This window comes from Maylandia zebra, linkage group LG15 (assembly GCF_041146795.1).
Source record: "Maylandia zebra isolate NMK-2024a linkage group LG15, Mzebra_GT3a, whole genome shotgun sequence".
NCBI lineage: Eukaryota > Metazoa > Chordata > Actinopteri > Cichliformes > Cichlidae > Maylandia > Maylandia zebra.
This window is the reverse complement of record NC_135181.1, coordinates 8,530,073-8,555,658: the sequence shown is the minus strand read 5'-3', so window position 1 is coordinate 8,555,658 and position 25,586 is coordinate 8,530,073. Positions and strand designations below refer to the sequence as shown.

Below are 25,586 nucleotides of genomic sequence, written 5' to 3'. Positions count from 1 at the left end.
GTGTGTGTGTGTGTGTGTGTGTGTGTGTGTACACACTGGTTCTGGGTTGTTAATAGTGCGTTTGGCCTCAACTGGCCCTGCTCAGCTAATCTGATGAGAGTGATTAAAAAAACAACTGGGAGAAACTTAAACCACTCCATGGCTGACTGCGTGCACGGACACACACACATACTGAGCACATCACTCAACTACTTAGTGGTATAGAACCACACTCCAGAACAAACACCTTAATATGAAGTTCTTGAAAGTCTGACAGTAGGTCAGATGAGTGGACAATGAACTGGAAGGATCAGTATAATTTAAAATGCTATTTAATCGACTGTTGGTTAACCTTTTTCAGACATAATGATTAATCAGTGACCCTTAATTGATCTAAATGACAACATAACGTATGCGTCATTAAGTGACTCCCATATCTGCGCTGCATTGCGATTTAGTATGCTGTTTAAAGGACCAATGTTAAATTTTATTAAAAGAAAATTCAGCACAATGGCAAACTAATTTGCAAATTTCCCTGCATGCAAGGTAATATAAGTAATTTTCATGCAATAATTTTTCTTTTGTCATCTTTTCCCCACCTGCATTAGCTTTATCCCCATAAATCGCTGGTTTAGACCCCACGATGCAGTCGTAAAAATTATGACTACAATATATGAAACTCCTGGGAAGTGTGATATGAATGTAAAAGCCTTGAGGTGAAAGAGAAGGAATATGAGTTTTCACAGATTAAGCTTAAAAGTAAGTGAGAAGACTTTTCTGGACCGTGGTGTTATAAGCTGTTCTAAAAGCCTTGATCAAGCAATCTGCCTAACTTGGAACCATTTTACCTGGCCAATATTCCACTTTTACATTTTTTTAATGGTGTTCTATTTAAACATACTGGTGATCCTTTCTCTCGCGTCATGACCTTGGACAGATAGATTGAATTTTAATTATAAATTACATTTTAAACAGAAAATAAAAAGAGGTTTTTAAAGGGCAGAGGTCTTCAGAGTTTTTATTATCTGAACAACATGTGATTGCGGCCCAAGTCATCTAGACTTGGTCGAACCGGGACAACCATCCCGAGGCTTTACTGAGAATGGCCCAATAAAGAGAAAATATCCAGTGAGTTACAGATGTTCGGGTGAAAATGTCTTGTTGATGCCAGAGGTCAGAGGAGAATGCCTTGGAACTTAACTAGTCATTACAACCATGCATAAAAACATCTGTGAATGGACAACATGATAAAGCAGATAGACTACAGTAATAAAAGACCCCACTCCTGACAGCAAAGAACAGGAAACGGAGCCTACTTTTCACACTGGCTCATGAAAATTGGACAACTGAAGATTAGAAAAACTTTGCCCGGTCTGATGAATCTCATTTTCTGCTGCAACGTTCGGATGTTAGGCTCAGAATTTGGGGTACACAACGTGAAAGCATGGATCCATCCTGTCTTGTACCAGAAGTTCAGGGTGGTGCTGGTGTAATAGTGTGGGGGATATTTTCTTAGCACACTGAGCCTTCTAGTACCAACTGAGCATGATCACAGCCTAGCTGATATTTTAGCTGACTGTTATTTTTGCTCTCTTTATAACTACAGTGTACCCATCTTCTCATGGCTACTTGCAGCAGGATAACACACCACGTCACAAAGTTCAAAGAATTTCAAATTCATTTCTTGAACATGACATTGAGTTCACTGCACTCAAATGGCCTCCACAGTCACCGGATCGCAATCCAATAGAGCGCCTTTGGGATGTGGAAGAACAGGAGAATCACATCATGGATGTGAGGTTGATAAATCTGCAGCAATTGTTTGATGCTCTCATATCAACATGACATAAATCTCTGAGAAATGTTTCCAACACCTTTTTGAATCTATTTCATGAGGAATTATGGCCATCCTGAAAACATTTGGTGGTCCAACCTGACACTAGCAAGGTGTACCTAATAGTGTTCTTCAACGATTAATAAAGGCGACACCAGATCCTTGTTAAAGTTAAAAAGGTTTGGCCTGCTATGATAAGCTACAGCCAGAGTGGAAGAAAATGCTGTCTGGGTCTGGTTCTATACTAATGTTTCATAGTGTGACATGAAGTAAGTTGTTATCACAAGCCATACAAAATATTACCTTCTGCCCAGGCTACAGTATGAAAACCAAGGACTTAACAGAATGGATCCAAAATAAATCCACTGATATGTATGAAAGCGATGAAACTAAGGGGAAAAAAAATAAAGCAGCAAGTTCTCTGCTGGTGTGCGAGACCTAAAGAAACTCAACACCAGCCTCAAGCAACACCCCCATCGCCAACCTGACCACAGCTACCGCACCCCCTGCTTGGTCTTCATACCGTAGCCCCCCCCCCCCTCCAAAGCACCTTGACATCCCAAAGGGAAACAAATATCAATGGGATGTGCGTGGGTCTGGGAAGACATCAGGTAGGGAAGAAAAGAACTGAAAAGCAAAAAAAATGTGCATGCAACTACTTGTGTTAAGGCTGAAAGACTAGACGGTCTAAATATCTGTGGTGGTCATCACTGGAGGTGGTGTGTGTGTGGGGCAGCAGCAGCAGCGGCATCAATAATTAAAGCTAATCTCATTAGGCCTCAGATCCCTTTCAGACGCTTTTAATTAAATGATGAATGGCCTCCCAGCTGCCTGTTAAATAATGCTGCTCATGACATCACAGTGTGCATGCATGCGAGAGGTACAACATAAGGTAGATATCCTTAAAAAAAAAAAAAAGGGACACAAGGAGAGACTTTCAGTGCAGAGAAAGGTATGGTCTCTCTCGCACACACCCACACATGCAAACACCATCTGCTCGTGGATTCTTTATGCGGCTGATTATTAGAAGTTACGGCTGGCCTATGCACCACGGAGAGCGAACAGGAGTTAAATGTCTCAGAAGTGGCAAGCTGTTCCATCATACCAGGCCTCGAAACACTTCATATCAACTTCCTAATAAAATCACTCACAATACCAGATGTCTACAAAAAAGGAAGACAGATTGAGGGGAGAGAGAGTATGTAAGTGTAAAAAAAAAAAAAAAAAAAAAAAGATGGTCAAGGAGCTTAAAAAAAAGAAAAAAGAAAAAAAGGTCAGTGAGGAGTTCGGTGGGTGTGAGGAGGATAAAGATAAAGGAAAACAAAGAAGGAGAGACACGTAGACTACAGAGTGAACTTGGATAATGAGAGCAACAGGTAAAGAAGAGGACAGGTAAGGGTGCCAAACCGCCTAGGGCTCGCAATAGCACGGACGCCGCTACGAGAACACCCATAATCCTGTTTCCCATCCCCCCCCCTGCTCTCTCCCTCTCTCTATCCTTCCATCCACCCCCTCCTCCCTCCCCCCCCACCCTCGCTCTTGGGCTTGATCTGTATCGGATTGCTGACTTCACAATAGGGCCTGAATCATCACTCTGTAGCCAGAGAGACACAGAGAGAGACGAAGAGGCGGGAAGGCCGGCGGGGAAAGAGAAGGTGGGACAGACAGTCAGTCAGACAGATCGAAGAAAAGGAAAAAAAAAATCAAGGACATGGAGCAAAAAAAAAAAAAAAAAAAAAAAGAAGAAGAAGAAGAAGAAGAAGAAGAAGAAGAAGAAGAAGAAGAAGAACACGACAAAACCAAAAACAACAACAAAAAAAAAAAAAAGACTTCATTTTTCTCTTTGGATATCACTGCTGCAATGATGCAGTTCAGATGTGGTCGCAAAAAACCAAAACCAAAAAGTCTTTCATGAATATTAAGATAATTTTTTTACTTTCAGTGTATCCAGTCATTGTTCTACTCCATGCAGAACTTTAGGCTAACACCAGCACCAAATACAAAGCACAAACATGTAAGAAATTAATATCAATATTATTTTAATGTATTCAGGAAGGAATACTCTTAAGAGACAGGAAAGCATGAATTGCACACAAGTGCAAAATTCCAATTCCAAACTGTCAGATTCGATGAAAAACTGAAGATCTTTTGGTTTTAAATGGATTTTTTAAAATATGTGACTTGGCCATGCTCATGACTATGAACACTAATAATATAAGGCATTAATCTCTGCTTAAAACAAGAAACAAAGTGGCAGATAATGAAAACAGCCATTAGTTGTAGCAATAGTCAAGTCAGCACAGAGACACAGGTCACAGCCTCGCCGACCCCTCTCTCCCACCTTTCTGATTCTGCGCTGCTGCAGAGAAAGAAATCCAATCTCCCAGCAGAGCAACAGAGGAAGTTCTTGCGGCAGGCGAGGCAGAAGGTTCCTCCGTTACCAAAGCACAATTGTTGCAATTTCATTTCCTTCCCAGCAAAATGAGGAAATATGCTCCTCTTTTTGGAACCAATGGCAGATGAGCATTAGCCAGAAGTTGGGGCCGAACAAAAGGTGGGCTATATCGACGGCTCTATTTATGGAAGTTACTGCAAACAAAGAAGAAAATGTTTTACTATTTTAATAATGACTTCTTCTTGGGGTTATGCTTTTACATTTTAAACGTGTTTTATCTTTACGGAGCAAATTCAAAGCATCAGTTCAGCACGTCAGTTACAAAAAAAAGAAAAGAAAGAAATAATAACCAACTATGTTAAAATGTCACATCTGGCAATATAGGGATTTTCTTGAGAAGTCTCAGAGTAATCAATAAAGTGATGAGTCTTGGCAAGAAATACATAGCCCTGATTGACTTCCATTAAACAAGCATGGCCACAGTATTAGACAGTCTCCACTCAGATGACCTCAGCCAACCCACACCACAGAGAGTATATGCGTATAACAGAGAAAGAAACACCTACACACTCGTACTCTCACACACCAGACACTAAAGCACACATATCATGTGGTTTCCTGTCTGGTGTGTTCTTCTAGAAAACCCACGCCACTTGCTCTGGCTTCTAGATGGATTCTCCAGTCTGTTTTGGGGGCTTTGACTCTGTCGGGCTTTGAGTGGCTCAGGGACTGTCTGTGACCCGCTGACCTCACACCTAGCTGCCTTTCTCTGGCCAGACAGACTCTCACTCTATTCTCATATACGAGTTATAAATTATCTGTACCAAAGCATGGACTGAAGGGCTTTTGGCGAAAGACAGATGTTTTGGTTGTTTCACACATCTTAAATAATAACAATGTGCAGCACCAGGACGATTCATGTTATGGATGCACTAAGCCAAGGAAAAACACTGTGCTGTGCACTTCCCTACATCTTTATTACAGTAACGCGCAACTATGCATTCCCACATGGGTGGAGCTGTTGGGAATCTGTTGTGAGTCTTATCCATTGTTGCACCAGTGCAACAACAGGTTTAGCTTATTTAGCGGTTCAGGTGCTGATGGGTGATTTAGTGACTGGGGAAAGAAGTCCTTTAGAGATGAAACATGTGTCCAACTGTTTAACACACTTTTCAGTGAATTTTTCCCCCCCACACGCACCATTTAGATCAAACGGTGTTGCCATGATAAGCCCAATTTAACTCATTGGCCAAAAACTAGCATTTCGCTAAAATTGTAAGCACTTACCATATTGGGCTCATGCTAAAGTTTGTAGCTTTAACAATATAATGTTTAGTCAACCTGAATACTACATTAATATAAACTTTGGGATGGAGGCTCAGAGTTTGTCGGTCCTTGAAAGGCATTCCTTTAATTAAATATATGTACATATTGAAATTCTGAGCATTCTTCTGCATGCAATCTTAAAACTATCATAACTCCTGCTATTATGCTATGATTTTCTAAATCTGCTCTCATTTGCTTGGTTTTCTTGTCACGGTTTCTCTGCAACTGCATGCAGTTTAATATCATTTAGCATTTATTGTCTACATTGTGCATGCCATATTTCATATCCTGCTCTCCCTACTCCTCTGCCTTCTCCTGTGCTGATCAAAATAATCTGCAGCGTTTCTTGCACAGAGAGAGAAGACTCACTCAGCAACACTCAGCTGTCAGCTACACATAAATCTTACGAGAAGCACTGTACACCAAGCTGAAATTGAAGTGCCCCTCGGTGCCCCAGCTAGGATGCCAGCCTACCAGAGGGATGCCAGTGGGGTAGCTGTTACACTCTACACTTCAGTGATCTGTCCCGTTGCCGGGCAGATTTTGAAACGGCCATCTATGACGCCAGTGCAATCTTAGCAATCAGGGTTGGGCTGTAGTCATATTAAGCTACTGCTGCTGCATGTAAGTTTGTGTGAATGTGTCTGTATGGGGTTGTAGGGGTGAAAGAGGGGTGCAACCTGACCCCTTTCCTTCTCCTACTTGGTCTCTCGCTCTGTGTCTCACGCACATGCACACACACTAGGACAGCTGCCATACTAGGGGCCTCTCCCAGTGCACCAGAGGAAAAGGCTAAAGCTAAAAGAACCCTTTCCCCTCATGTTTCAGACGCTTTTTCTTTCTTCTCCATCTCTCTTACTTTTTTCCCCTTCAGGTGGCTCAACATTTTAAATCCTGCAAAGCTCCCTGGGGTCAACAAATGCTCCTGCTCCCCCATCTCTCACTGCTTCCACCTCCACCAAGCCAAAGACTGGAGACTTCAATCGGAGGTCTGTTGGATCAGGAGCTCTTGAGACTGTGTGTGGAGTTTGCATGCGTTTTCTGTTTTCTGTGTGTGCACTGAATGACTGACGCTGATCTGTCAATCCAATCTCCTTAATGTTCACAGCTGAATTCAAATACAAATCGTTGTATTCGTCGACATCATCTCACAGAGCATCACCTAAAAACAACAGCTTTTCTCCAAAGCGAAACAAAATATGCGACAACAGGTGAAGCGAAACACCTCAAGAAGCTGTAAGCAGCGCTTCGGAGCGAACCATTGCAAGCGCCATCTCAGGCTCCTTTCCAGCGCTCCCAGAGGACCCCAGACGGCAGGCTGGCTCTCGACAGGCAGGCGGCCAGAGAGGACGCCTGACCATAACCCAGATGACGTGCGATGGATGTGGTGGGAAAAGGGCGGGGTGGAGGAAGTAAGGGTACTTTAAAGGGTAAAGAGGAGGAGTGGGGGTATTAAATATCAACAGACAACTCCCCGAAACCTTGTGTGTGAGGTCTGAGTTGTTTTCTTAGTCACCCGAGACACGCCTATTTCAATGAAGGAGTGCGGGGAAAGAATTAGCCAATTTCAGTTTAAAGACTAAAACCAAAAGGAAAGCTTGAAAATTTTTTTACAAGTATAGGATAAGTTTATAATTTAAAATGTTCAGTCAGATGTTAAAGCTGTCATTCATACTTAGAATCAAAGGTTTAAAGGTTCAGCTGTAATCAGACAAACAATACGAGCAAAGCTGCAAATTAAATTTCCATTTAAAGCCTTGAAAAAGAGGTTGAATGTATTTGAGGTTGACATATTTTGAACCGTTTTTAAAAGGAAAAAAATGGCATATGTCAGCTGTTTTAACAGTTTCAGATGAAACTGCAGTTTTCTTTATCTTTTTGATAAACCTTTGAAATTAGACTGCAGTTCAAAGTTTAGCCATATATCTGAAAACAGTGGCCACCTTATAGTAATTCAGTCTCAGTCCTTAAGTACAGTTACAGCATACTGTCGGGTGTTAGAACTGGAACTAATGACCCCAAATATCACTCAATTTTTCCAATAACTGAAAGTAGTGTTAGTGCAGGGCTATTATATTGACCTGTATTGATTTTAGCTATGTCCACATGTGAAAACCATATACCGAGTTTCCTAAATACCAACACACCTGAATTCTCCGGTTGTCCAAGTTACAAAGTAAGCTTTGGCCCCTTTACAGAAAATGCTGAGCCTGAACATTTTAGAAGTCACAAATCTGAGCCAATAAAACCATCGAGCTAATAAAAATCTCTGTCCTTGCTCCGATATCTCATTTCCAACACGAACAATTAATCAATGTCTTTGAGCCGCAGCTCAAATTCACTTATAGATGATATCACTGCCCTATTTAAAGTAGGTGAAGTAACTGTGGAATATGCACATCAATATTTGATGTCGCGATAGCGGCAAGACAAGATGGATGTTTTTCTCTGTTCTCTCTTTATTTCTGTGTTTTTGTGTTCTTTAGTGTGCGTGTCTGTGCGTGTGTGCGCGTGCATTTTATGTATGAGTGACATGTACTCCGCTGGGGTCCGCCTGTAATCCAACCTGAAGTGAGGCTAACAGAGCAGCACAAAAAGTCGGGGGGGAAAAAAAAAAAAACAACATACTTCGTGGGCTCTGTCCCACTTTGCGCTATTATTACTGTCGAGGCTGGCAGGTCAGAGAGAGGGAGGGAGAGAGAACGCTGCTTCATGGAGGAGGAGAAGAAGATGAAATTACACCTGTTCTGGTGGCTGACTAACGACTTTGAAATGTGAGTGGCCCTCGCTCGCCGCCAAAATCATTTTCCCAACAATACGGCCTGATCTTTAAACAAGCAGAACTGGGACGCTGCGCTGACGTGACGCAGAGATGGCCCGCTGTCCTGGGACGCTCACAAACCCTCGGGCTCAAGTGTGGTGTGTGTGTGTGTGTGCGTTTGTGTGTCTGTGTCAGTGTGTGACTGAAATGTAAAAGATAAAGATAAAAATTACCTCCTTTTTCAATTTAATGAGTGATTTGAATTGCGTTACACACTTCGGCTCACAAAATTCACACACATGATTGTTAAATTGACATCTATGCCCAACATTGTTTCTCCTGAAGTCTCATTCACTCTGACTGGTGCCATATGGTTACTGTACGCTCACTGAAACACAGCTGCTGTGTATTAGCCTGGACACACACACACACACACACACAATGTATGTCTCTAATGCACCCATTCCTCACACTTGTGTGGCCGATACAAGGTATACTTACTCGCTCAGCCACACACACTTACATACAGTAGCCTTTAACTCACCATCTGTTCGCTGAGGTCCTGTGAGGCCTCCATGGCTCCTCTGGCTTTGATCTGCCACACACTTGAAAGCCAAAAAAGAAAATAGGGAAATAAAATAGATGTCAGAAGCCTAAAAGTGACGCTTTGTTTACTTAAAAGTAAACAAGATCATCTGATAGACTGAGATGTTTTCCACCAAAATCCCAGCAAAAACAAACCACTCTTCTGGGAGTTTCATGGCTTATATCGTGAATGAAATCGCGCACGGTTCAGCATTTAAGTTACTTTGTACGTGTGTGTGCATCTGTCGGTTAGCCCTTCAGTCACTGCGTTTATGTGTGAGCAACAGGAGAGCGAAGGAGGGAAGCGACAGCGTTAACTTCAGCATATCATCTTCAGCCGAGGGTGAAGTGGAGAGATAATTGCAGAAGTAAATATCAACAATGAAAATGGAGAAGTGTAAGTGATAGGGCCGCTTGGCTGCCTCTGGACCACAGACACAGTGGCTGGCTAGCGCACGAAGATAGTGAGTGACCCTATTAATACTAGACAGGAGACAGGTTGGCGGAGGAGTTCGGAGAAGCCTGAGGTGATTGTCTACAAGTTAAGCGAAGATGAGGCGTTGCGATCAGCCAGATGAGGACAGAAGCTACAATGCGTCCTCGTCTTGTTGTCGCTACTGTCATGCACGGAGTGACGCGGCAACAAAGGACTGCAAAAAAACAAAACAAAACAATGGAAAAAGGTGCCATTATCCCAACAGGGTGACACTGAATGGCTCCTTTCTGGTATGTTGCGCAAAAGGCGTCAGAAAAAAGAATAAGCTGCAAAAACACACACACACAACCTGCAAACACAAAGGTCCTCCCCGTCATTAGATCTGTTGTTCCCAGCAATGTGGTAAAGAGTGCCACTAACTGTACCTATCTCAAGTTCTCCATCAAAATACACTTTTTATTTTACTGTAACACTTTTTGACTGTAATCGTGAATACTACAATGTGCATACAAGTGTGTTGCTCTTTCTAAAAGACAGATACAAGGGATTTGTTTACTTTTACCACAAAGACTGATCAGGGTCTAAAATGTTTTTCCCAAAATATGGACAGGTATGAGCACAAAATTGGGGCACTCCAAGTTGTTCTTCAGTCTGCGCAGTGTTTTGTTGCCGAGTGTGTTTGCATGTGTGTGCACTGTGGAGTTTTCTGGCTCGATCCTTTAAACTAACTGGCATCCTTTTAATTTTTCATAGCGCTCAGCTCCTCCTAGCCTGAAACCGAAGACAATAATGCGTCTCTCAGGTGAATTGATTTGTGCCCAAGCCTCCCTGCTTCCCTCAACCCCCACCCTCTCCCTCCCTCCCGCCCTCTCTCTCTCACCTTTGTGGAGGACATAATCAGCCTTCTATTCGAGCTGGCTGGGTTTCACCCTTCCCTTCATGATTTATTCTTCTTTAGCGGAAACGTGATGGGCAGTAAACCCACAAAGAGCAAAGTTTACTTCATGCTTGTAATGGAGCATTTGTCTTAGTTTTCCTTAGTTGTTGTTTTTTTTTATATTAAAGTATAGCACAAATAAGCCACAAGGAGTTTTGCTGATTAAAAGGGGATCTTTTTTTTTTTTTTTTTAATGTCAGAACTAATTCTTATTAAATGATGCTGTCTATCTGCCCCAGCTGCCCTGCACGGCCCTAAAACCCACCCAGCAGTTACCTGACACTAAACAGGGAATCAATAGTGCCTGCCATTTCCTTCGGCGTCCCAGAAGAGAGAATTATATTTCTCACTATGGCTATTGACAGCGACATAAGAAACACATATGGGACGGCAGAGGGTTAGAAAGTGGACCAAATAGCTACACCGCGGTAATTTCACGCTATAAAAGCCGAAGCAAGGAGAATGTTGAACAAACCGCAGACTGCTGCAGGTCGGAGTGGCTGCAGGGAAAAATCATATGTTAAATTTGAGTTTAACCTCGCTGTCTTAGCAATCGCTTATATGCAGCTATCGATCTTTAAATGACACGAGCAGTTTCCAAGATTACCAGTTAAGGATTAGTCTGTGCAAAATTTAAACTGTTTACACCCCCCCTCCCCCCCCCAAAAAAACCCCTAAGGCCTCTGACGTTTAAATGGTCAATATTTACATTTGCTTTTAACCTAAAAAGTTAAAATAAACAAATAAATAAAAATACAATATTTTATTCTGATATGAAGACTCAAATCTTCATATCAGAATAAAATATTTTATGCTAGGCAGGTTTAGGCCTAACGCAACATTTCTATAAACAATGCGATATGCATATACGAGTTCATTTTTTTAAGTACAAAAAAAGATTTGGAAAATGTAAGAGTGCGATGCTGTTCTTTATTCTGGTCATTTTAAAAGGGATAAAACAGTGTGTTTAGCAGCCCTCCCCGTTTCGGGTCAGGGTTAAACAACATAAAACAGTTTCCAGATAATGAAACGGATACTCTTAGAGTTCTCCCACTAGAGGAAAAATAAAATGAATAAATAGAAACAAATGTGACGTGTTAAATACAGTTTATATACGGGATTATTTAATGCCTTAAGGTGGCCTCTAATTAACCGATATTACAAAGAACCAAAAAAACATTTAAACAAAAAATGTAAATATACTAGCAAACGCCAACACCCACTAAAAATCCCCTTTGGCTGCATTAAAATATTTAATCCTAAATATTTCACATTTCTGGTGGGATTATCATCCTTAGACCGAGCCGTAATGTAAAATGAGATAGAAGGCCAGTGCAGGAGTTTACAATTTTCCAAAAATTCTCCACACTCTAAATCTTGCGCATTAATGCGCGTTGTTTAAGTATGAGCCCTTAATGTGAAATCTAATCTGTATGGATTACGGCGCAGTAGGCCCCTATCAGATTTTGAGTCGGCGTGTAACTTGTCATGTTGTTAGAGGAAGGCCAATAGCCAGGGGCCATTCAAGCCCTGAGAGCCCGGCAGTGGTATAAGATTCCCATTTCCTACATATCAAATATAAACACAAACTCCACGTGGGATGAGAGCCGAGATGGAGAGAAAAAGCCATGGACACGCGGAGGGATGAAGACTGAGAACTGAGGGGACACCAAGGGGACTAAACTCCTTCACGTGTCCACAAACTGAGAGGGGAAAAAAGGATGGACCGCACTGACCTGCAGTTAAAGACTGATGTGTGACCAATAACCACCAAAAAATAATCACTGTAATTTTATCATTCTTTTCTTTTTAATAAGAAAACCCTTTTGCACAACTATTCAGTTTTACGGGGAAGGATCTGACGTAATTGTCTGTTCATTTATTGCCATGTTTCAGCAAAAAATTACAGCAACCACTAAATCTTTATTATTATTATTTTTTGTCCACTTGTTTAATATCAGGTAATCTATCGGTGTGCCGTGATTCCGGGGCTGGGATGAAGTCGGAGAACACACACTTAACACATCAGCGTTATTAACAGGCATGCACTGGCCTTACAACAACAATAACGTAAGGTAAAGACTTATATTAATAATAATATTATAGAAAACTGGACAGAGTCTATCACTCTTTGATGGAGGATAATTCATTTTAATGTTACTGATACATTTTACTGAATTGTTGTTGTTTTTCTTTCATATAAATGTTTTTAAATCGGAATTAATCAAACTCAACAAAACTATGACAGTTTTCTCGCTTCTGCCACCTGACCTACAATTTAAGTGTCTAATAATAAAGCCACAGCCGTCTGGGGAAAATACAAACTAGTTTAAACATACCTGTGTTAAACCTATTGTCGTCCCAGCGAGAAATCAGCTCCCAGATTCTCTTCACTTCTTGCGAGCGCTCATAATCAAGTACTGCGTGATCGCCACACAGCTCTCCCTGCCGTCTGCAGGCTGTCACTGACCGGGATCAAAACACTCAGCTACTGCTTGCCATTATCAGCAAGAGTCCAAAAACAAGCCGATGAGTTATTCAGAGTCCTTAAAACAATTTTACAAACTCAAACACGAGTCCCGAGGCTCGCTTTCGGTGACCGGAACGCTCGCCCCCGCGGGAAACAACATTATTTTCAGTCCGCGTCCAAGTTTGAGCACCAGGCAGTTCAGAGGCATGGGACATTATTGAAGATTGCTCCTGCGCATGCGTCCAGCTGCCATGCGGATACTACCGGGCAAGAGTCCAAAGAAGTAATGGGGTTCAGAGTGGGGTGGGGTGGAGGGGACCAAAATGATTTCTTATTAATAGTTTGGCCCAAATGATGTGCTCACAGTTTTATATATCCCACAGGAGCAAAAACATCTAGCTATCAATCTATCTATCTGGTCTCCAATTAGTCCATTAATCCAGTATTATAAAGGATTCAGAAAAAAATTTGTATAGCAAAAGTATATATAGACTTTTTACTGTATTTTTATATTCAAAAACAACATCCATAGAAAGCCAGCTTTTTAAAAATACACAGTACATATGTAAACATGAAAGGCAAAAATGCAAACTTATGCAAACACGTCAAAGGAAAATGTGGTGGTTAATCTGTATACAGTTACAGGCAGGGGATCAGACAGAGGACAACGATGCCAGAAAACACGCTGGAGATGCAACGAAAAAACAAACAGAAAACAGCATGAGAGTAAAGTCAGACAGGACTGTTTTGGAGACGCCCCAGAAAGATGACAGGCTTGGCCATGGGGTCTGTTTATTTGAAATATTGTTTGTTATGGCTTATAGATTCTCCGACTGTTGGGCCCCGCTGGCTTCGGATCAGCGCTCTTTTACCATGCTGTCATTTATTTAAGATCGTGATGTCAGCGACCACTCTGACTGATCGCTGATTGTTGCTTTAGAGATCCTGTTAATGTTCACACACGCATGCCCACACACACACACACACACACACACACACACACACACACACACACACACACACACACACACACACACACACAGATACAAGAAAGTGAAAAATGCTTTCCACTACTTTCTTTTACTATCCCTCGCATACACACACTCACAAACACACAATTTTTGTTTATGTGCAAAGTTTTCTTGGTAATATTATGTAAGATGAAAAGAGCCAAAGTTTCTGTGGTTTCAAATGCTTTGCACAAACACTAAAAAACAAAAAAAAAATTTCCTTGTTGGACTGGCTGGCAGTTTAACTGGCAATCCCAGAGACAAAAAGTCAAGTCGCCCTAAAGAAAAGGCAGGAAAGTGGGAGCAGCCCTTTACCAAAACTATACCTTCTAATGGAAGTAAATATCTTTCTTTGTGTTTGTGGGTAAGAAAGGAAAGACGTATCTCACATTAAGTTTCATAGCCGCTTTCACGATGTTCATTTTTTACAGTGATCACCAAATGACAGGGCACAGAAATGAGGTCTGTCATCTTCCAAAGTCACACTACTGCACAATTTAACTTTTTCATCATTTATCACATGGAATTGGACAGGATAAGTAGTGCAAAGTCATTTGATGCCATTTGTAGCTGGCATGACATAGCATCATGACTGATATGTGTGTTTTGGCACCGCATTGGGCGGGTCAAATTCAAACCCTTGGCATGGCTTGTGTACAGGAACTTGCATGGCAAATGGTACCCTGATGGCAGAAGAAAGAGAAAGCTGTAGTTGCATTTTCTCTCAAATACACAGCAATTAGAAAAAAATGCTTTATAAAATAGACTTAGAGTGTTATCTTGAAAGGAGGTGAAGCACAGTGCTCTGTGACTAGTACCCCCACTCTCTTTTAATATAAACACTTGGAAATATCAGTCTCATTTTCTTATTTGTCACCTAGTTTAAACTATGTAAACAGCCAACTTGTTGTTGTGCACGTGTCAGTCTGTTTTACCTGTGCTACCCCCTCGCCCCCTCTAACACCCCACCTCTGAAGAAAGTCTATGAATAGCACAGTTTAGCTGAATCCTTGTTTGACTCCTTTAATAAGGCCTAGCCTGTTGTGCCTTCCTGCTTCTCAGTCCAGCAGCAGAACCCGGGCCTGGACCCCGCTGCTAAGTGATTGACACATTCTGGCAGAATGAATTAAAACCTCGTGCTGTGACACATCCCAGAATAGCAAGAAGCTGTTGCTGAACTGCAGTCTCTAGTGCCGCATGTCAGCAAGCTTAAAAAACTTGGCAGAACATTCTGCACAAAGGAAGCATGTACAGGTGTTTGTGTGTTCCTCTTGGTGTGTGTGAGACTGCCTGTGCGTATGAGCCGACATGCGCTGACGTACGGTATGTTAATGCTTCAGCTACATCAGCAGTCTAAAGAGTTAATCCAACAGGCGGCCTAAAGCAGAGCCGCAGTGCCGATATTTGTCATGTTTTACACGATTTTGTGAAGCCCGATTGACGCTTTTTCAATTAAACTGAGACCACTTTGGAATTTGAAGGCAGTGGCAGATGGATCTATTTTTTTGGCCAGCTGTTCTCTGGAGGGTGACGCTGGGGTGGGGTGCGGGGGGGCTAAGCCCCAAGATGTTTCGTGGCGTAGGACTGTGAGTCTGTGTGCCAAGTCACAGAGCTCCCGGTTCTTGCCAAGCAGGGGGTGGGTTGAGAGAAAATGCCATTTAGCTGGCTGGTATTTATAGATATGTGAGGAACTTGTGCTCAGTCCTGGCCGAGGTGCTGACGACGTAAAACGAGAGGACGATTCCAGAAGTCGAGTGTCAGGGCACACAGATAAAAATACCCAGTGAAAGATGGGTCCGGTCATTAGTGGTGCAGTGTGGCATGTGACATGGCAGCATTTCAGAGGTGATTTATGGTTATTACTACAGCTAACCTATACCTCTCCCTTTCCTGCCCCCACCCTACATCTCAAATTGGTTTGCAAAATGGAATGGCAAATGGAGTTTATTTCAGGGGCCGAGTGCCCAGAAAAAAACAGAAGAAGTGTGGAGCAATTTAGACTTTGGCAAGGTGCCACGGCTCGGTGTAAGATTTTACCACAATACTGGGAAAACATGATGATAAATTACACTTCTAACAGCTATTTAAGGTGGAAACGCAGAAGGCAAAAGCTACTTTCATGTTACCACCAACCCCGTGTTACTGCAAGAGCTGATAAAGAGCATATGAAAAGTTTTCCTGCGTCAATCATATCATACTGGACAAAAATGATGTGGGCTGATGATAGGTTGTGGGGGTAATGATCTCACTTCAGGTCACTGCCTTCTGTAATTGCCCGGCGCAAGCTGCCACAGGGAAGAACAAAGGAAACATTTCACACGTCGTAAATTCATGTAATGCCCTGCTGCAGAGCTGCTCCTCTGGTTACATTGCTCCTCAAAATTTCTTTTTGTTTTGTTTTAACTTAGTTAATCATTAAAAAAATAACAGTTTGCATTCAGACAGTGAAAGTTTCTGACACATTTATCTTAAGAATATTTACAGTTATTAAACTCACCTTCTTAATGTGAGTCAAGTCTTTTCTCCCGTCTTTCTCTGCTCTTTCCCCCCCTCCTCCCCAACTGGTCATTGCACATGTTGTTCCTCCCTGGTCTTGTTTTATCTGATGTTTCTTCCTCTTAAAAAGGAGTTTTTCTTTCCCACTGTCGCCAAGTGTTTATTCATTTTTGGTCATCTAAAAAGTTTTCTCTTTATTTTTGTTGAGTCTCTACCCTGCAATAATAAAGCACCTTGAGGTGAGTTTTATTGTGCATTGAACAGAAGAAGAAGATATATCCAGGGAGAAAATTTGCACTTGAAAGAAATGTAGTGTGTGATTTGCATGGCCAGGCAGGAGGGGATGGACATGAGGTCTTTTCTCTCCTCTGACCCACCAGAACGGTGCCCTAGCTGGGTTACAGACTTCCTGATTTACTAATAAGGCACTGATAAGGCCTTACTAACAAGTGTGTGTTTTGCTTAACAAAACACACACTTCAGCAGTGTAGCCCACCCCTTTGTCACAAGAGAACTTGTGAGTAGGGTTTACAGAGGCGAGGAATGATTTGCATGTTAATGGATTTGCGGATTCTAAATGAGGTCAGTTTACAGTTACACCTTTTTGCATGCATGAAGGTCTAACGTCTAATTATGTCATTTTAATGAGCTGAGATGAGCTTTAGAGGTCTAAAAAAATGCTTTGAGATTTTGTAATATATATATGTATACTGTATCAAAAATGTTCTCCAAAGTCTCCAAACACATTTCAAATATCATACAACACTTTTCTCCAACACTTGGTGTCTCACTGAACTACTTCCCAGTATTTAGTCTTTTGTCCCTGGAGGCAGATGATGGAGCATATGCCTTACTCGCTGAGATGGAGATCAAGTGTGTGTTAGAGCAGCTGAGAAGCAAGATGGAAAGAGCAGGAAAGTGTGTGATTTCGTCCTACATTCAGAGGCTCGAGAGGCTACTCTCATGTGTGAAAGCACAGTGCAGTGTCTGTGTTTCACTTAGAAGCATGTGGTTTGTGTGTGTGTATGTGTGTGTATTGGGTAGGGGTATCAGGCCAACAAAATTAGTTTACCATCAGCTGTGCTCTCGTTCAGTCCCGGCCACCATCCAGTATTTCTTCCAACTCTCTCCATCTAATTGTGGCTCTGGACGGCTTTACAGCACCACCCTTGGGATGCTACTGTGGCCAGATCCAGAACACTAGGCTTTATGTAGATTGAATGTTTTATGGTTATGGACATAATATTTAAGTATAGAAACAGTCGCACCACAGCACCCTGCTCTAATAATTATGCCAGCCTGTAGGTAAGTGGGAAAAGCTGTGTAACTGACCTCACACTGCGTAGTGTGAGAGATGTAGATAACCCAACAGTTGAATCAAATCAATGCCATGTCTCAAGTTGGTTACATTAAGCGGGAGGGGACAGACAGACTCCACATTTTTTTTTAAAGTAGAGCGGGGAGAGCGGGAACTGTAGTAGCCACATGGTGGTGAGTGCTGTCATGTTAAAACAGTTAGCCTTTGATAGCTGCTGCAGTGGTCAGAGGACAAATCATTAGACATTTTCACTGTCTAGAATCTGATGGATGTAGCTTATGTGTGTGCCTTCACGCAAATGCATGGCCATGAGAAAAACGATTGGTGGGGGGAAGAGAATGGAAGAAAAATGATTGGTGGTGTGCTTTTGCTTGTAACAGTGACTTGATGTAAGTTAATCGTCAATTTGGAAAATACGTGATCTCAGATTCTACGTAGCCATACATGACTTTTACCCAGTATGTATCTGCTTCAGAATTTCTAATGTTAAATCACTTCAGTTTTTATATATGTACCACCAAACTGGATCAAGAATCACCTCAAGGCACTTTACATGGCACATGACTTACAATATGAAATAAGTATAAATAAAACGTGGAAGCAAGACAGCGTAGGTAAGGCAAAATTCATGACAGTGTCTTCTTTTGCTCCTGGTTCTGTGAAATTTGCTTAGTAAGGAAACCTGCACTTTTGGAATCTGTGAGATGTCTGCTTGCAGCTCCTGATGGCATGTTCATTGGGTGAAAGATACATGTTTTTTGTTTACATCTTTTGGTGGAATCGGGTTACCTGCTCTTCAATTATTTTAGCTGTTTGGTGGTTGTTGAAATGTTTTAGCCTGGTACCGGGGGTATTAGGGTTCAACAGGTTTTAACTGCTTATTACTTAATTATTTTGTGTAGTATGAATGGAGGTTTTTATCAGTATGAAAAACTCTAAAACAATTAAAAGTCCAAAAAGTCCTTGTGCTTGTTTGTGGTGAGCAGCAGATCAAACAAGTTAAGAATTAGAGACGGATTTAAGTGCCCATTCAGGCCTACAGGTTTTCTCTTAGCCATTGACTAAGCAAAAACCTGTAGTGATCCCGTATGTGTCAGGATTATCGGAGCAGTTGAGACGCATCTTTTCTAAACACCGGGTCTCGGTGGCTTTCAAACCCCAAAACACGCTGCACCAAAAATTGGTCCACCCCAAGGATCGCGTCCCCCGACACAAACAGAGTAACATAGTGTACACTGTTAAGTGCCAGGAGGATTGCCAGGATTTATACACCGGAGAAACCAAACAACCTCTGGCGAAGTGGATGGCACAACACAGAAGAGCTACCTTGTCAAGCCAGGACTCTGCAGTCTATCTAAACCTACAGGCCAGTGGACACTCTTTCAATGATGAGGATGTACACATCCTGGACAGGGAGGAACGCTGGTTTGAGTGCAGAGTCAAGGAGGCCATTTACTTGAAAAGGGAAAGACCATCTTTGAATTGAGGAGGGGGCCTAAGGGTACATCTTTCACCATCTTATAATGCTGTGATTGCAGCCATTCCGCAACTCTCTGTGAATGGAATTTGCATAATCATGATGAAGTAACTGACTTCCCAGCCCATTGTTCCCTCAGTGGGCTGGTTTCAGTCATTATGCGAATGTACTGTTTATAAGATTGGGGAAACCTGCAGTCAGCTGAGACTGAAGAAGTCACTTGGATGAGTGACGAAATGTTTCTCCCACTGAAAACGCTACATTCAGATGAACAGAATCAACTTTTGGAGAACACAGATCTCCTTCCTTCTTTCACATAATGGTATGAGCCAACTCTTTCTTTGCATGTGATTGGCCACATGGTGTGCCCCCCATCCCTACCTGCATAGATTCTCAGCAGAGCCAATAACAATTGGGCAATTAACAATTGACATTATTAACTGCCGTATGTGGCCTGCAGGCTGGAAGTCTGGCACCCCTGTTGTAAAATACTTTTTTTTAAAGAAACTCAGGGGAGCGTTATTGTAATACAAGCCTTAAGTGTAGTCTCTCTGTCCCCCTCTCTGTCTTTGCTTAACAGAAACCAACCAGGAAGAAAGTTGTGAGAAGCACTTCACACACACACACACACACACACACACACACACACACACACACACACACACACACACACACACACACACACACACACACACACACAGTTCTTTACTGTCAGGTGCCACGTTTATTTTTAGCTTTCATTTATTGTGACAGTCCGTAGTCTGGACAGCTCCGGTCTCAGCTGATCCCCGCTCCCCCTCCGCTCCTATCCTCTCACTAAAAAAGGGGAAGGAAACCGTCATCAGCCCAAACGCCATCAGCTGTTCTCACCTGAGTCTCTAGCACCGCCCCGTTGAGCTCACTGCACCACTCCTCCCCTGCAGCCGCGCCTGGGACCACACCTCCGCTACAAAAGTATTTCCTCCTTCTAGTGCAAATCATGTGATTGTCTCACAGGGTCAAAGAAAGCTCCTCCCCCAGTGTTCTTTTCTTCTTAGTGGACAGGAAGAAAGAAATGACATCTGCACCCACAGCTGTCCTGTATGTAGATTTTCAAAAGAATAACAGGATAGATAATCCATAAAAGATAATCCATTAAATAGTTATAATAGTTGTTAAGGTCAGTTAATAAGAGTTTTTGAAGCTGCTTCAACCGTGAGTACTAAATTTGAGCAAACTGGAGTGACTCTTTGAAAGTGAAAGTAAGGCTGCTTAAGGAAAAAAACGACAAAATGGCTTCTAATGTATCACAGTCTGAGCTGGACTGCACCTGCCCTGTTTGTTGTGATATATTTAAGGATCCTGTTGTCTTGCTGTGTGGTCACAGCTTCTGTAAGTACTGTCTTGAGGAGTGGTGGAGGCAGAGTAGCCTTCAGGCTTGCCCGGTCTGTAAAGAAATATTTCCTATGTCTCGGGCACCACGTAACCTGGCACTGAGAAATCTCTCTGACAACCTGAGAAGAGAGAGGAGTCAGGCTGCATTAGCATCTAAGGAGCTCTGCAGTCTGCACAAGGAGAAACTCAGACTCTTCTGTCAGAATGATCAGCAGCTCATCTGTGTGGTTTGCAGGGATGCAAAACAACATAAGAAACACAACTGTGTCCCCATCAACGAAGCAGCAGAAGAGCACAGAGTAAGCAGTGCATGGATATTTGTTTTTAATTTGGTAGTTAACAAAAGTTAACAAATGTTTTTTAAATAATCTAAGTGAAACCTAACTAAGTGATCTCCCGTATACTATGTAATAATTATTCACTTTATTTATAGACTAAAATCAAGATTGAGGTGATGCACTTAAAGAGCGAACTGGGGACGTTTGAAGCAGAAAAACTCAGATATGATAAAATGGCTAACCACATTAAGGTAAGTTACAGACATACAATGCTATTGAAGCTAAAGCAAACATTGTATCTTGTCTTCCATCAGAATTGTGTTTCTCCTCAGCTCCAGGCCCAGGATACAGAGAAGACCATCAAAGGAGAGTTTCAGAAGCTTTACCAGTTCCTGAGAGCAGAGGAAGCTGGGAGGATAGATGCAGTGAGGAGGGAGGCAGCACTCAAGAGTCAGACAATGAACCTGAAGATCGTAAACATGACTGCTGAGATCTCCTCACTTAGAGACAAAATCAAAACCTTAGAGGGGGAGATGAAAGCTGGAGACATGGCATTTATGATGGTATATGTGGTAATTAATACTTTTGATTTAAATTTTGCCATCTAACAAAATCTGAAGTACAGATTTTAAAAATAATTTCTTTCCTCTTTATTTGATAGAACATCGAATCCACTATGGAGCGGTAAGTACAAGAAACTGCTGGTTAATGATGTATTCAAGTATGAAAATCTGTCCATCATAACCACTCACTTCTCTTTGAGTGACTACATGTGAACAAAAAGGCAAAATAAATAAATAAATCAAATAAAAATCAACGGCGGTGCATTTGATTTGTTTTGTTTGGCCATTCTTTCAGATCTCAGTGCACACTCTCAGATCCAGTCACTCCATCAGGAGCTCTGATCGATGAGGCCAAACACCTTGGGAAACTGCTCTTCTCAGTCTGGATAAAAATGAAGACTCTAATCCAATACAGTAAGCAAAATATTGTTGTTTCTGACTCCCCTTTTTGACCATATATCTGAAGTACCTGGGACTTTTGCAAGTACCTGTTGAATGTTTTCATTAAGTAAAAGAACAGGGTGTTGTACTAAAACCTTTTATTTCTATTTCTTTACCTAATAGCTCCTGTAGTTATGGATCCCAACACTTGCTCCCAGGGAATGACTGTATCAGAACATTTGACAAGTCTAACATCATGTGATTCTACATTATTTCCTGAAAACCCTGAAAGGCTGGATGGTTCAGATATTCTTGGATATGAAGGCTTTAGTTCTGGAAAGCACAGCTGGGATGTAGAGGTAGATGGTTACTGGACTGTTGGTGTGGCTGCTCGAACCAGTGTTTCTTATTCTAAAAAGATCTGGGGCATCTATGTGTGTATTTGCGCTAAAATTCTGTTTGAACTTACACCAGAAGACATTGACAAACAGGTAATGGAAGATTCATTTCCTCAGAAGGTCAGAGTGAACTTAGATTATGACAAAGGAATACTATCATTTTTTGACCTTGGCCGGAAAGTGCCCGTATGTACCATCAGATACACTTTTACCGAAAAACTCTTTCCATACTTTCGCGGTAAGACAAAAATTCTTCCACCTGAATTGTCAGTAGGGATAACACAAGTAAAATAGACATTCTGCAAAACTACAAAGTCCTCATAAAATAAGGACTCATTTGAAACTCTCTTTTTTGTAATGTTGTGGATATTTACAATGTAACCAAAATTTTCAGTGATTGAATGTAATAGATATACAGTATTTCCACAATGCCCCATATTGTGGCTAATATCGGTCTACATGTATACAGAGTACATGAATGAATGGTTATGAGGTAATACCACATGACAATAGTGTACGACAATCTCGCTCTCTTTTTCAGTCTTTTCACCACTAAAACACTCCCATGTATGAATCCACAGCCGTGCTGATACTGAATCTCGGTGGTATTACAGCTGGAATGCCTGCTATGTTTTTTCAACTAATGAAAGAATGAAGAAAAACAAACAGAGGGGCCAAATTAAAAGAGAAAAGGGATCGAGAGAAGAAAACACTGAGGGAGAAAAGGGAAGAATGGAAGAACGGGGCATACGGCTTCATTTAGTCTGGACTCCTCTGCATGTTTTACACGAGTGTGAGTCTGCTTTTGGCAGAGCTAATGAAGGTTCGAGATGGAGAATGACTGACAAGCCTGCTTAACTGTGGTTGTGAGGGAATTATGTTTGAATTACTTTAATTTGAGAAACGTGTATTTTTCAGATTTATATGAAGGGAATTTTGCTTTTGCTATTTTGAAAGTTGTTTTAATCATCAGTATATTGTTCATATTTACTGAGTTAAAATTGATTTGTAAATGTACAAACCTTACTGCAAACTCAATTGTGTCAAATTTCAATTTCTGGAATAAAAATGTGTTTCCTCTATGGTTTGTTGTTGTTGTTGTTGTTGTTGTTTACTCACACTGTTTTCCCTACACAGTCAATTTCTTTAAAAGTGTAGCAACTGTTTTTCTCTCTCAAAATCCCCTTTAAATAATCAATCATTTGATATTTGAACAGAGAACTGAGCCACTGAGCAGAATATGTCAAATGTTATTTTAAATGAATTTCTCTTTAAATCAAATCTGAGAACTTTCAAAGCTCAAGCCGTTGTTTTTGTAAGTTCGTGGACATTAGTGTTGTCCCAAAACATTACAGAGAAAATCAATAATTTTTTTTTAGCACCAGTTAATTTCCTTAAATAAATTAAGAGGGACATAAATATAATCGTTGTGTGTATATTGTACATGGGATTCAAACATGTAGGTACTTTATGTGAGTGTGCTGTTCATAAATCACTGCGCACAGGTCAGAGGTAAAGAAGCACCGAACTAATGAAGCAGGACAAAGATATCAAAAGTGGAGCAATGATGTTTATGAGATTGACAACACGGCTCCGAGCAGGAGTGGTAACAGTAAGCAGGTCACAAGTTTAGATGGGAATAGAAAGAAAACAAACGAGACGAGCAAAGGGAGGGGAGAGATGTGCCAACTGCCCTGAGGTTGGAGACATAAGATCTATAGTACTTCGGACCAGCGCCTCTGTAGTCACACTTGGCTTGGCTTCTGAGGAGATGACAGTGTGTCTCAGTGTATGTGCTCAGTTGGTGATGAAAGAGTTGCAAATGTGCAATACTGTGCCAATTTTCTAAAGAGCCCTTGTGGAGATTTAGATTATTTATCATGTAATACCATCAGGTATCATTTGAGTGACCTCAGATTCAGTCTGCAACATGGAAATGACCTCAAACATGCAGGTTGGTCCTGAATACACTATATGAATAAAATGCCTTATGAAAGTATTGAAAAGTACTAGGCCACACCTCTTGATCTTTGAATCCTGGTCCCAATGCCACAACATCAAGCACCTAACCATACACTGTGCCTTTACAAATATTTGCAAAAGAATGGGTCATTCTAAAGAGCTCAGCAAATACAAGAGTGATACTGTAATATGATGCTAATATTGCCCGTAGATAATCCATTATCAAGTATCAAGTCGTATTAGTGCAAACTCAGCAACAAAGTTACAGAGCGGGTATTGTTATCAGCATAAAAACTGTGCACTGGGAGCTTCATGGCATGGATTCCATGGCTAGGCAGTTCCTATAAGTGCAATGTAAGTGGTCCACTACTTTTGCCCTTGTAGTGTAGCTTGAGCGACAAGAAGAAGTTCAGCAACAGACAGTATGGTCTCCACAGAGCCGTGTGTAGTCCCAGACTCACTGAGTCAGGCTCAAACTACACAAAGAGAACTAAGACACATAGAAAAAGCCACAGAACAGCTTAATTATATGCACTATAAATGGGAGCAAATATCTGTTTTTCTAATTTTTTCACAGTATTATTAAAACCTGACTTTTTTTTTCATTAAGAGCTTGCAAACCTTTGCTCAGTGTGCACAAATGGATAGATGATGGACATACAAATCAGTTAAAATAAGTGGTGGAATAAGAAAAACAGCTATACGCACAACAACCTGTATGCACACGCTACAGTTACTGAAAACACCACAGCAGTCAGTGTACATAAAGTAATATATAGATAAATGAGCATGAGCATGGAAACACACGTGTGCACTCTTATGCGGTTGTTTTTCCATCTGCTCCTTGTTTTCAGGTCCTTCTTGGTCACTTTTTACTCTTGTTATTGTGGTCTGGATATCTTCAAGAAACAAGACTCCGAGTATAGGATGTTGTCATCTCTCTCTCTCTCCTGCATTATGTTTCGTTTGGAGGCAATCACCGAGAAGAATCTGAGCAGTACGTGTCCTCAGCAATCATAATCATGAACTCCCCACTGGTCTGATACACACACACACACACACACACACACACACACACACACACACACACACACACACACACACACACACACACACACACACAGGCCTGATTGCTCCTCAGTCTGGTCTGTATAATGTTATAGATGCAGATTGAACATGCCAGTCAGGACCTCACAGGAGGACACTGGGAGGAAAAGTGATGCAAGAGAGGAAAGTAATGATTTATTAGAAAATCTGAGTAAAATGTAGCAATGAAAGAAAGTTAGTGCCAAATAAAATCTTTCTCTGACTAAAACGATGCTAGACTTTAAGAGACTGGACTTTCACCCCGTAATAAATGATTAACAAACTGTTTTGCAAATGTTGCTTCTTCCTATCTGTAGCATAAAGGCGCACACTAATACACACACTTAACGCTCGTTGAGCTGCGATATTCAAGTGCTCTGATAAAGTGCTGTCTGGTGTTCTCTCACTCTCTAAGCCCCCTGAGACTAGATCAATACTCACTCAGCGTCAAGTTACTGCTAATGTCTTCATGTTTTTAACCAGGCAGTGTGTGCGTGTGGTTAGTGAACCTATGTGTGTG

The 25,586-nt window shown here is 41.5% G+C and overlaps 2 protein-coding genes and 1 long non-coding RNA gene across 8 annotated transcripts in view; 2 read left to right on the top strand and 1 right to left on the bottom strand.

Annotated features, from left to right (window-relative positions):
• Positions 1-12,950, bottom strand: part of eya4 (EYA transcriptional coactivator and phosphatase 4) — a 50,388-nt gene extending 37,438 nt beyond the window's left edge. For 5 of the 6 annotated variants that reach the window (XR_013093113.1, XM_004541929.2, XM_004541928.2 and 2 more), the window contains exons 1-2: positions 12,593-12,950; positions 8,840-8,900 (exon numbers count right to left, since the gene is read on the bottom strand). Coding sequence is in view for 4 of the 6 variants with exons in the window: in XM_004541929.2 (XP_004541986.1) it covers positions 8,840-8,872 (33 nt within the window). In the remaining 2 variants the exon portion in view is untranslated. The remainder of the gene's footprint in view (positions 1-8,839; positions 8,901-12,592) is intronic. The other variant, XM_012916657.2, reaches the window with a different exon arrangement.
• Positions 6,200-7,014, top strand: LOC111501232 (uncharacterized). The gene is made up of 2 exons (XR_002721435.2): positions 6,200-6,523; positions 6,643-7,014. It is a non-coding gene; the product is annotated as an uncharacterized LOC111501232 (long non-coding RNA).
• Positions 12,951-20,071: 7,121 nt separating the features above from the next.
• Positions 20,072-23,100, top strand: LOC101481313 (zinc-binding protein A33). The gene is made up of 6 exons (XM_004541922.3): positions 20,072-20,697; positions 20,832-20,927; positions 21,009-21,239; positions 21,338-21,360; positions 21,535-21,653; positions 21,804-23,100. Exons 1-6 carry the CDS (start codon positions 20,296-20,298, stop codon positions 22,310-22,312), a joined length of 1,380 nt encoding a protein of 459 aa, XP_004541979.3. The 5' UTR covers positions 20,072-20,295; the 3' UTR covers positions 22,313-23,100.
• The last annotated feature ends 2,486 nt before the right edge of the window (positions 23,101-25,586 follow it).

Excerpts from the sequence above, each read along its gene's own strand:
- LOC101481313 (XM_004541922.3), top strand. The coding sequence starts at position 20,296 with ATGGCTTCTAATGTATCACAGTCTGAGCTGGACTGCACCTGCCCTGTT. Across the intron at positions 20,698-20,831 it reads AAGCAGCAGAAGAGCACAGA|ACTAAAATCAAGATTGAGGT; the intron begins GTAAGCAGTGCA and ends CTTTATTTATAG. Across the intron at positions 21,240-21,337 it reads GAGACATGGCATTTATGATG|AACATCGAATCCACTATGGA; the intron begins GTATATGTGGTA and ends TTTATTTGATAG.